General features: G+C 39.2%; 1 protein-coding gene across 1 annotated transcript; it reads left to right on the top strand.

Moving 5' to 3' along the window:
- Positions 1-614: 614 nt before the first annotated feature.
- LOC119496486 (matrilin-2-like) lies at positions 615-12,366 on the top strand. Its single transcript, XM_037783809.1, has 13 exons — positions 615-782; positions 3,827-3,971; positions 4,106-4,678; positions 4,781-4,903; positions 6,144-6,266; positions 6,756-6,878; positions 7,412-7,534; positions 8,297-8,419; positions 9,078-9,200; positions 9,289-9,699; positions 9,801-9,953; positions 10,742-10,834; positions 12,087-12,366. The coding sequence occupies exons 2-13, from the start codon at positions 3,845-3,847 to the stop codon at positions 12,140-12,142; spliced, it is 2,151 nt and encodes a 716-aa protein (XP_037639737.1). The 5' UTR covers positions 615-782; positions 3,827-3,844; the 3' UTR covers positions 12,143-12,366.
- The last annotated feature ends 2 nt before the right edge of the window (positions 12,367-12,368 follow it).

Here is a 12,368-nt window from a genome sequence, read left to right as displayed (position 1 = left end):
GAGACAAACTGAGTATGAGCCAGGTTTAGGGCTCATGCCCTCTCCACCTAGATCTTATTATGAAATGTTTAAGGGCTTTGAAGGTGTCAAATTAAGGAGTTCAGTCCTGGCTAATAATGGATAATAATAATGCACACAGTGCACTTTCAGTAGACTAAGCTACTGGAGTTACCCTGCACTATATTCATTTTTAACAGTCTCTTCTGCACTATATTCACTTTTTTTAATAGTCGTGTATCGCAGCTGTTACCCTGCACTATATTCAGTTTGAACACTTTTCTTCATCTCCTTGTATTTTTATATCTGGTATATTTTTTTGTACTTTGTACTTTGTACTACTAACATTTTTACTGCCTTTTTACTAACATGTTTTGCACTATGGAACTGTGATGCTGGAAACTTGAATTTCCCTCGGGATCAATAAAGTTACTATCTATCTATCTATCTATCTATCTATCTATCTATCTATCTGTTATAGTAAATAGTATTCACAGAGTTTCTGTTTTATTGAGCTGAACAAGAGGCGTCTCCGTGGTTGGAGTCAGAGGGGGAGTAAACAGAGAAACAGAGAGGATGGAGTACTAAGAGTACTAAGGGGCAGAGCAATGCAAGTGCCTGGACAGCTAGAGAAAGACTGAGGGCTGGAATATATGCATGTTTACTATCTGGAGCTGCTATTGACTGATGCTTCCTGCTGGAACTCCTCTCTTGACTGTGTGTTGGATTTATTGAGAAACTTTGACTGCAGGAGTTGAGGAAAAAGAGTTGGTTTTGATAACAGGGTAAGTAATTTTTTTTTATTTATTATCCTGATAGCACGAGTCTGTTTAGTTGCTGGAGCACTGCAAGCTCTACTTCTTGCATACCTGGAATATCTTTTTCTTAGAATAACTAGTAATTTTAAAGTGGAATCAGCAGCTGTATTCTGTATTGACTTCATGTTTGACAACATCATAGTTTCCATCACCTGCATCATGAAAAGCCATCAAAGACAGGGAATGTGTAAAACAGAGAGCAGGTCCCATAAAACACAGTTAGGAACACACTGTTTTTGTGTTTCATAGTAAACACACAGCCTTGGCTTTAATTCATGAGGAAATGTGAGAGAGGGATTGCTCTGTGAAGGAATCCCATCATTTCAGTCAGTGAAATCACTGTGATAATTCACATTTAAAAGAAAATGTAAAGGATAACTTCCGTGCTTTCTTTGCCACTGATGTATCAGATAAAAATAAATGATAACCAAATGGTGTACATATTAAATTAATCAGTCAATCAATCAATCTTTATTTATATAGCACCTTTCGATCAAGGCAAATGCACTTCAAAGTGCATTACAAGCGATTGACAAAAAAAAGAATTGACAAATGTCATAATGATCAACTGTTACTCAAAGTAGGAAAATGTTGATAAAACAAAAATGAGTAAAATACAGTATAAAACAGTATAAATAATAAAACCACTAAAATTGTAAAACACTACATGAAAGCCAGACTAAATACACATGACGGTGAAGGACAGACTAGTACTGGGGTACAGTTTGGAGGTCTATGGCACTTTATTATTATTAATAATAATAATGATAATAATAATAATAATAATAATAATAATATAATAATACACTGTATTTATAGAGCACTTATCAAAACCATGAACAAGTGATTCACAGAGAGAACAAAAAAAAAAATACCCCAAGTGAATGATAAACTACATGAAGGGCAAAATTAAAAGTTAAAAATAATAAACAAGAAATTAAAAATCAATAAAAATAAACAGGCAGCTCAGATAAAATGAGGATATGTTTTCTTATAAAAGTATGTTTTTAGAAGAAACTTAAAAAGAAGACACTGACTCAGACAGTCTTGTTTCCTCGGGCAGGTCGTTCCAGAGCTTCGGGGGTAAATAAAGAAATTAAAGAAATAGATAGTACATTTAGTAGTACTAATGGATAATTGATGAAACTGTCAGACCAGTGCCAGAGAGACGTCAAACAGATGTGAGGTCAGAGGTCGACAGCTCTGTGGAATGCTACATGGCTATGTGACCCGTGCAGGTCTCAGGTCAGCTGTTACTATATACATGTCTGTAAGGGACTGTTCATCAGCGCTGAGTCAGTGTCATCACAGTGTCAGACGTTCAGAACTCCATTAAGAAATCCTCAAATTCTAACATCTTACATGCTGCCTTAGAACTAAGATTTGTGCCATGTGACCAACGTCATTCTACACCGATCACAGGCAGGTTTCAGACTGCGCGCAGTGCAGCCTGCAGTCTGATGGTGTCAGGTAATGAATGGCTCTCCTGGGGACTGGATAGAGAAACAGTCTGTGGCGCTTTTCAGCCTTTGTTAAATCATTTTAAACCACTTATGCAGCACAACACCCAAAAGCTCATTCATAGAGAGTTTTGTCGACTTCATATGATGGCAGATGGGAAACCTTGACACTCGTGTGGAGCCCACACTTGTTTAGAGACAGAACCCAAAATTGAAAGCTGCCATAAATTGATAATAAGTTACATTTACAGTCAGACTATGCCATTTGAAATGTGCACTTTTACAAAACCTATGCAATGTTGTGGGAATGCATGGGGAGAGGCCCAACATGCTGCCAAAGACAGAATGCAATGGAGAGAGCTCATTGAAGCCTTATGTCCCATAGGGGATGAAGAGGTGTGAGTGAGTGATGCAATGCTGTGAGCATTAAAACGATACACACTAAGATGTGAAATCGGAAGCTCAAATATGCAGGAGGTGAAAGTTCTCTCTATTTATATCGCTGCTCCTCATTAACTTAAGTGTAGCACCTCACTTGTCACCTTACTGACACAGAGTCACTATATTTGTTTCCTACACCGAGGAGGTTATGTTTTCTGTCCTGTATGGGTGTTTGTCTGTTAGTTAGAGACGTATTTCAACAAATGATCAACAGATTTCAGCGAAATTTGGTGTGAAGATAAGACCGTGGGAATAGGAAGAAGAATTTAGCGCCACCATGTGGCCATTTATGTTAAGCCCATAACATTTTTATTCAGGAACCTTGAATCTATCTTTTCCTGGATTCCTTATCCCTGGAAGCGTATGTTGTCAATCAGCTTCTTACTACGAGTGATATGGTTCTTCATGAACACAAAGTTTGAACAGTTATTTCACATGAGAGATTACTGTAATTTCTGTTATTTTTATCTGTGCTTGTCTCATCGGTTTGAAGTTTGACTGTTGCTTATTCAGTCATGAATCTTTAAGTTTATGGAGAATAACTTAAAATTTTTAAAAGTTTGCTTTTGATATGCCATACCATTTCGTTGCCAAATTCCTCTGTTTGCAGCCTACTTGGCAGAGACTGCCTTAACCTTTAATTGTGAGATTTAGATGACAGGTGCACACATTTAGGCAATCCTGTAAAATTTAATGGCATTTCACAATTAGGTGGTGATCCAGCAACATAATACATTTTAATGCCATAAATCATTGGTTATTAGTCTGACTCACATACAATTTAGAAAAATGCATCCTTGTACTAAACCATAATATTCCCTGACAGGGTTGAGGTGTTCTCTAAAAGCCATGACCTCCATAAACCAATTAACAGGATTGACTGTCATTGTCTATTTTGATGCAAATTTGGATTCAGATGCAGATAGATAAATAAATAAATAAATAAATATAATCTTGTTTTTGGCTATTTCCCTCCTGCCTTATTGCATCTCTGACTCTGTCTTTGCTTTTTCCATGCAGACTTGTTCTCTTCTTGCACTGCATTGTGGGAGTGTTTCTATCAGTTCTTGTTCTTGTGCTTTCCTCTCTCTCTATCTCTATACGCTGCAGTTGTCACATCTTGTCAGAATGAGGTCCCTGGCCTTCGGCCTCTTCTGCCTGTTGTGCTGTAACGCAGTTCGACTGGACAGACGGCGTCTCAGACCCATCGCGGCCAGAGGTCGAAATGAGACTGCTGTCCAAACCAAACCAGTGGGTAAGTGATCAGTTGGTAACCAATATGTGTGTTTCGCCAACTGCATCTAAGACACAAAGTCAAACAGTTTTTTAGAATCTAGTTCACAAACCTCACAAATCCCTGATCACAAACCTCCATGTCTTTGATCACAGAGAGCACCTGCAAAGCAATCCCGCTGGATTTCGTCTTTGTCATCGACAGCTCCCGAAGCATCCGCCCCAACGACTACGAGAAGGTCAAGACCTTCATCGTCAACCTGCTTCAGTTCCTCAAGGTCGGCTCCGATGCCACGCGGGTCGGCCTGCTGCAGTATGGCAGCGTGGTCCAGCCCGAGTTCTCCCTCAACACCTACACCACCAAGGCTGAGGTGGAGCAGGCGGTGAGGAACATGGAGCACCTCGCCTCAGGAACAATGACCGGTCTGGCCATCCAGTACACCATGGAGACGGCCTTCACAGAGGAGGAGGGAGCACGACCAGCGGACCTGCTCATCCCACGAATCGCCATGGTTGTGACTGACGGGCGGCCTCAGGACACGGTGGAGGAGATCGCGGCTCAGGCGAGGCAGGCCGGCATCCAGATCTTTGCTATCGGAGTGGGCAGGGTGGATATGAACACTCTGAAATCCATCGGGAGCGAGCCGCACTCTGAGCATGTGCACCTGGTGGCCAACTTTAGCCAGATAGAATCCCTCATCTCTGTGTTCCAGTCCAAACTGTGTGGAGGTGATGAATCCAGTCTATTTTCACTCCAATGTCCTCTCCTCGTTTATGCATGCATGTGTGTTTGCACCATTTTGTTTGAGTATCTGTGTTGGTGTGTGTCAGGTTCAGAGATGTGTGAGGTGGTGGACCACCAGTGCCAGCACATCTGTGTGAGCAGCCCTGCCTCATACAGATGCAAGTGCAGGAAGGGCTTCACTCTCAACCCCGACGGCAAGACATGTAAAGGTGAAGGAACTCCATTTCTCTCATCTGAGCTGTTCTTTTCAACTGCATCCTTTTATGAGTATGGTTATTGAATCCCTTGAACCAGTTCAAATGGATATTTATAATTTTGAGAATGCACACAAGGTCTGAGGGTGTGTTCTGTTGTTTCTTTTTACACAGTCAGTCATGTGACTTAAAGGTGCTCTATATGATATCCATAGCAGCAAACAACTATTTGCTATGTAAAGATATAGAGTAGTAATGTCTACCTGAGCAGAGAACGAAGTCACTCTCCCTCTGTTTGTGTTGTAATCCGTGCCGCAAATGCTTTTAGTGCATGTGAGCGTGCCCCACTGGCTAGCTCACGGCCATTGCTCTGCAAGGCTTTTACAGCATCTGCTATTACAGCTGATAACGCCATCCCGACCGACATTGTTAGCTCTGTCAGCGTTGTTTCCACTGTTAGCGCTGTTAGCACCGTTAGTTGTTGCCATGTTGAGAACAATGCGGAGGCAATAGAAATGCTCCCAATCCCGCATTTAGCACCTTTAAATCACCATTAAGAGGCTACTAAGTATACAAAACAGCATTACCATAATCTCTTTACAATATTTACTCTTAATGGATAAAGGACAGCCTTGAGGAAGGCATGATAAAAGAACATGGTGTACAGTGATTTTGATGGACCTCCGATCCAAATGAGAGCCAGCATTCTTCCTACCAGTGATGTCCCTCCACCCACTGTTGGAAAACGTCCCTTCTGCTCCTCTGGTGGATGTTAACAGAGAGTAAAGTGGGGGAGATTTCCTGAAGGAAGTGTGCTTTTGCGATCGTCAGAGCAGCTGCTGAAATGTGGAGGTGTATCCAGGGCGTCGAAACAAGAACGACTGTTTGATCTCTCCTGCCTCTACACTTTCACCAGAGTCTTTTTGAGAGTGGATTTAGGTTTTTGATGAATGAATTATAGTTTTAAAAGAAAATATTTGTGATAACTATTAATGGATATTCTAGTAATTACAGCTACCAGTAGTAGAAGAAGACATCATGTTAGAAACAGCAGTGGTATTTCTGTAAGTAGTAGTATTGTAGTATGAGTTGAAGTATTATTGTATTAACTGAAGGTTCATCCTCCTCAGAAATAGACCACTGTGACACGGGGAATCATGTCTGCATTTTAGTATCTTCTACAGTAATGAATTGTCATTTGTTGATAGTGTTAACAATGCTTCAATCTCTGATCTGTGCTGTTTATGTTACCCAGAGATTGACCACTGTGCTGATGGCACCCACGGGTGTGAACAGGAGTTTATGAGCACAGAAGACTCTTGTGTGTGTAAATGCAGTAAAGGCTACACCCTCAGACCTAATGGCAAAACATGCAAGAGTAAGTGTCCATTATGTTTTTTTCTACTTCCTTCCTGATATTTCCATAAATAAATTCTAGATTTCCTTTTATTTTTTTTATTTTGGCTAATTGTCTAAACATAATTTGTATACATTGTCATGTGTGTAAGAAGAAACCTGATTTGTTGTTGACTCTTGGACAGACTTACTTCAAATGTTCTAACAGACTCACATGAAAAGTTGTAGTGTTTAGGTCTTGGCCTCAAGTTTATTTAGCTGTCTGGAGTTAGATGTCCTCTGTTTGTGCTCACTGAAACACTGGAACTATATGAAGAAAGCAGGGAAGTGCGTGGGGTTCATCATCTGGAACATACAGTAAATGTGCTCTGTAAATTTTAGATAATCTGTCCACTACATTTTGATACTTCCAATGCACGAATGAAAATCTTGGCCAGAGCAGCAGAACTCAACAGATTGATACATTTTCTAAAGAAATTACTCCTTAATCTTAATCTCCTATTTTCTGTAGAGATTGATCACTGTGCTGATGGCACCCACGGGTGTGAACAGGAGTTTATGAATACAGAAGACGCTTGCGAGTGTAAATGCAGAAAAGGCTACACACTCAGACCTGATGGGAAGACATGCAAAAGTAAGTGTGCATTGCTCAGGTCATTAAATGGGCGTTATCAGTGGTTATAAGTCTCATAGATGTGGGTTAGAAGGGGCCTGCTACACCTACTAGTAGGTAGTATCATTGATTCAAATGGGTGATCGCCTACAGAAGTTGTAGATTTGTTGACTAAAACTAAACAAGCTGTTTTTTTATGTTCAAAATGCAACATTTTATTCAGTTTTACGTGTTAAAACGTGTTGCTTTTAAGTTTCGCTTTCACTTTTACAACTTAGTACCTGTAGGAAGCCCTTACTGACCCACATCTATGAGGCTTATAACGACTGATAACGCACAGTTAATGAGCTGAGAACAGTCAAATCGGGTGCCAAGCATGTTAACTGTAGCACAAGAAGAAACTTAAACCAGATGTGATACATTTACTGTAATCACCACTGGTGATAAATAGTTTCCATGAATCAAACTGGACAGCAGTTCAGAATATTATTTTATTTTATCAGTAATTACTCACCCAGCCCTATCTATATTGATAAATGGACTATTTCCTGCAGACATGGACCATTGTGCTGATGGGAAACACGGCTGTGAACAGGAGTTTGTGAATACTGAAGATTCATGTGTGTGTAAATGCAGAAAAGGCTACACACTCCGACGTGATGGCAAAACATGCAAAAGTAAGTGTGCATTGCTTCTGTCCTCGTATTGTCCTCGTTTCAACAAAGAAAGATTTTCTTCACAATTTAAGATTAAGAAATTTCTTCCACAATGATACCGTATACATTAATAACTACTGTAGATGTCCTCCAACCTGTTTTAGATTAGTGCTATAGGATTGTCTGAATAATTTGTCCAACATGACTGCAAGCACAGCCGGTAAGACTGTTATCAGGTCATTAACTGGGAGTTATTTGTGGTTATACGCCTCATAGATGTGGGTCAGAAGGGCCCTGCTACACCCACTAGTAGGTTTTATCATCAATTCATATGGGCGATGACTGAAAGAAGGAATAAAAGAAGACGACAGCGACCTCTAGCGACCGCTTAACTAAGTGGTTTTGTTGCCTAAACCTAAACAAGCTGTTTTATTTGTGTTCAAAATGTAACGTTTCATTAAATTTTACCTGTTAGAAGGTGTTGCTTTTAATTGTCACTTTTATTTTTACAAGATAGTAGGTGTAGCAGGCCCCTACTGACCCACATGTATGAGGCTTATAACCACTGAGCATTTAACACTCGAATCAGGTGCCAAGCAGGTTAACTGTAGAACAAGAAGAAACTTAACCCAGATGTGAGATCTTAACCCATTTACTGTAATCACCACTGGTGATAAATAGTTTCCATGCATCAAACTGGACAGCAGTTCAGAGTATTATTATATTTTCTCAGTAATTACTCCCCAACCCTGTCTGCATTGATAAACGGACTGTTTCCTGCAGACATGGACCATTGTGCTGATGGGAAACACGGCTGTGAACAGGAGTTTGTGAATACAGACAATTCATGTGTGTGTAAATGCAGAAGAGGCTACACACTCAGACCTGATGGAAAAACATGTCAAAGTGAGTCCAGGCTCATAAATATTTAGTATACTGCAGTGATTTGATGGGATACTACAGAATAGAACTGCCTCAGAATAGATGACATACAGTAAATAATGTAGGTTTTGTAGCAGTGAGTCTTTTTTCTGTTGTGAGTGATTTAGTGTGGAGGCTTCGGATTCATTTGAATTCATATTAAACTGTAGATAAGTGGAGAAAAGCCTGACTTTATGTGAGGCAAAGTGAACAAAATTCAGAATATAATCTTTCATCAGTTTTCAAATGTTACTATGACAGTTTGTCCCCTATTCCGGTATTTGTATGTTACATAATTTTGGATGAATTTTGATGAGGTCAGTGTTAATCTCAGCGCTCCCCCGGATTAAGGGGATAATTCTGTGTTTATGTTTACCACCATGAAGCATTCATGTCCTCAGATAGTTATTAGTTTGGTATTCATGTTTGAAGCCTCCTCCTTCCTAAACTTCACTTTCATAATGTTGATGACGAAGACAGAGGACTTATAGTTACAATAAAACACAATTAAGAATACAAGTTTGAATGAACACAAATTGTACTTTTAACAACACAGTGCCTGTAACAATATATTATATAAATAAAAAACATATTTTAGACACTTAAATGTGCCACAGCAACCTCATTCTAGTCTTTGTTTCAGGTCTGGATCTGTGTCAGACAGTGGACCACGGCTGTGAACACCAGTGCGTGAGCACCACTGATTCCTACATCTGCAGATGTTTTGAAGGATTTATGTTGGCTGAAGACGGGAAGAGCTGCAAGAGTATGATCTCAACTTTCTTTCTTTCATATGGACATTCTCCAAGGTAAAAATACATAAAACATATGATTGATGTCCTTGTTTCCGACAGAGTCCGATTGTGGCGATGGAGTCATGGATTTGGTTTTCGTAATTGATGGCTCTAAGAGTCTGGGCCCTGCCAAATTTGAACTGGTCAAGCAGTTTGTGAACGGAATTGTGGACTCGCTGGACATTTCCAGGACGGGCACGCATGTTGGCCTCATCCAGTACTCCACCAAGGTGCGCACAGAGTTCACCCTGGGCCAGTACAGCACAGCGCAGAGCATCAAACAAGGGGTGTCCCGGATGCAGTACATGGGGAGAGGCTCCATGACCGGCTCAGCCTTACGTCACATGTTTGAGTTCAGCTTCTCGGCTAAAGAAGGAGCCAGGCCGAACATCCCGCGTGTCAGCATTGTGTTTACTGACGGGAGATCACAGGATGATGTAGCCGAATGGGCTGATAAAGCAAAGAACTCTGGTACACTCATTATCTTGCCTTGCCATACAGATGCACTGTGGTTTTTAATCAAACTAAGTTGTTTCTAACAGGAGTTTACTGTCATTATCTGTCATCTTCAGGGGTCACAATATACGCCTTGGGTGTTGGCAAAGCCATTGAACAGGAGCTGAGAGAAATAGCTTCAGAGCCCGATGAGAAGCACTTTTATTACGCTGAAGACATTGAGAAAATGGGAGAAATTACAAAGAAGCTCAAGTCCAGGATATGTAAAGGTACGTCGCACTACCTGAAACAGCAGTTAGAGATGCAATGATTAATCGATTAGTTGTCAACTATTAAATTAATCAACAACTATTTTGATAATCAATTAATCGGTTAGAGTATTTTTTTAAGGAAATAAAATAAAAGATTCTCTGATTCCAGCTTCTTAAATGTGAATATTTTCTGTTTTCTTTACTCTTCTATGACAGTAAACTGAATATCTTTGAGTTGTGGACAAAACAAGACATTTGAGGACGTCATCTTGGGCTTTAGGAAACACTGATTGACATTTTTCACCATTTTGTGACATTTTATAGACCAAAGAACTAATGGCTTAATTAAGAAAATAATCCGAAAATAATCCTTTGTCGACAGATCAGTCGACAATTAAAATGATTGTTAGTTGCAGCCCTACTGGCAATTTGTCAAAAGAAGCTTCAACCCACCTAACAGGTTCTCCAAAATTGTGTTCAAGTGCTCAAGAATGTGAGGTTACTACTGTAATAGCACTGTTTTGTTACATTAAAACGGTGCATGACTGCCACCTGCTGCTGCTATGATGATAACTGATTCAAGCAACTCCATACATTTTTTAGGCAGCAGCCCTGTGCAATTATCCACATCACATAACTCATCAGTAAGTTTTGCTCTGCAGTCATTTGCCCTCCCCACATTTACTACATTCTCTACAGGCAGAGACAGGAAGGGGAAACCTGCAGGGAGAGATTAGAAGAGATAGGGTGAGGAATCTTCCAAGGACATAGATACAGCCTACATCTCATGTATTCTTTCCCCACAGACAAACCCTCCGGTGAAAACATGTGCCAGTGTGAGAACATGATAATGTTTCAAAACCAGGTCACCGAGAAGCTGAAGAACCTGGAGCAGAATAATATCCTTTTCTGAATTACTGTCAATAATCTTGGGTAGATGTGTCTCTACCAAAGAGCTACATGCAAAACCACAGAGATTTAACTGACCTTGAACACTGGAAAATACCACGATTTGTCTTTTGTTTTATAATTTTAGAAACAAATGTGTATGCAAAGTCTTAATTCTGACACGTCATGATGGACCAAGTAAGTTGGACACAAAAGACAATCTAAACACTAAAAAAATACTTTTTACTAACAGTATCCAGTACTGAGTCAATGTAGCATTTGGTCACCAATCACACCCAAAAAATTGATTATTTTGACCCAGTTTTAGTGTTATTTATATTATTTCCATTGGGCTATTCATTCATACCAATATGTGGCTATTTTGACCCAGTAACAATGTCATATTTACATTTCTTTTGGGTCATAAATGAAACCTAAACAGGTGGTTACTTTTAACCAGTGTAATGTTATTTTTTAATCATTATATTGGGTCATCAATTAAACAAAAAAACAATTTTTTTGACTCAGGTTTAGTGTTATTTTTGCATTTATGTTGGGTTATTTACCCATAATAATAATAATAAATGGTTATTTTGACCCAGTAACATCAATTTTACATTTCTGCTTTTCTCTACCAAAACAGGTATTTTCATCTTTATATCGGGTCATCAATTACACCAAAATTGTATGTTTTTATAAAAATGTTTAGTGTTCTGTTTAGACAAAACAAGCTTTTTACAAGTTTTACCTTAAAATAGCCACCAATTTATTAAATTATATTCAAAACTGCAAAGGACAACGTGTGACATGTAAGTTTAAAATAACAGTTCACTCTACACTCAATTCAATCCAAATTTGGATTATTTCCAAAACAGTTCAACATGGCCTATAAAAATAATTAAAGAGTATTAGAGTATTTTTGTAGAAGTTGATTACTTTGCACTGCGGACATGATCAAATCGAGCATATACCAAAACAAAAAGAGGTCAATATGATATTTGACACAATGTGTCATGGTTTTAGCTCACAAATAACTATGAGCATCATCTAATGACAAAATAAAGGTTAAGTTAGATAATTAGTGGAGGCTCACCTCAACATATGCAACAAGAGACGTGACTGTGCCTTCACACATGCATACACACATACTATGTCATTTTCCAGGGTCAGAAAATGATTAAAATACCGACCTGAAAAAGAAAAATAAATTTCTGGACTTGGTAGGTTTTCATTTGTATCTGCATCTTTCCTTTACATGCCTACTTGAAGCCATGTCAAAGAAGCTGGAGACACTCGAGAATCAAGTTGTGCGCAAATGAGACTCCTGAGACACCCTCACCCGCCTCCTAACCTGCAGTGTGGCATTCACAGGATCCCTTTAATCGTGCTCTACAAGCTACACTAAAACATATGCAAATTAAATGCTTTCTACTGAAACTACAGTATTTATACACCTTTTTTTTGTATACAACACAATGTATTTATGCCAAATCAAATGAATAACTTTGTACAGTAAACTGACAAATAAACATTTTACACTTCACA

Source organism: Sebastes umbrosus, chromosome 11, assembly GCF_015220745.1.
Source record: "Sebastes umbrosus isolate fSebUmb1 chromosome 11, fSebUmb1.pri, whole genome shotgun sequence".
Taxonomy (NCBI): Eukaryota; Metazoa; Chordata; class Actinopteri; order Perciformes; family Sebastidae; genus Sebastes; species Sebastes umbrosus.
The sequence above is the reverse complement of the archived record's forward strand: the minus strand, read 5'-3'. Positions and strand labels throughout refer to the sequence as shown.

Coding starts and splice junctions, on each gene's coding strand:
- LOC119496486 (XM_037783809.1), top strand. CDS start 3,845: ATGAGGTCCCTGGCCTTCGGCCTCTTCTGCCTGTTGTGCTGTAACGCA. Junction 6,267..6,755: donor TAATGGCAAAACATGCAAGA/GTAAGTGTCCAT, acceptor TATTTTCTGTAG/AGATTGATCACTGTGCTGAT. Junction 9,700..9,800: donor TGATAAAGCAAAGAACTCTG/GTACACTCATTA, acceptor TGTCATCTTCAG/GGGTCACAATATACGCCTTG.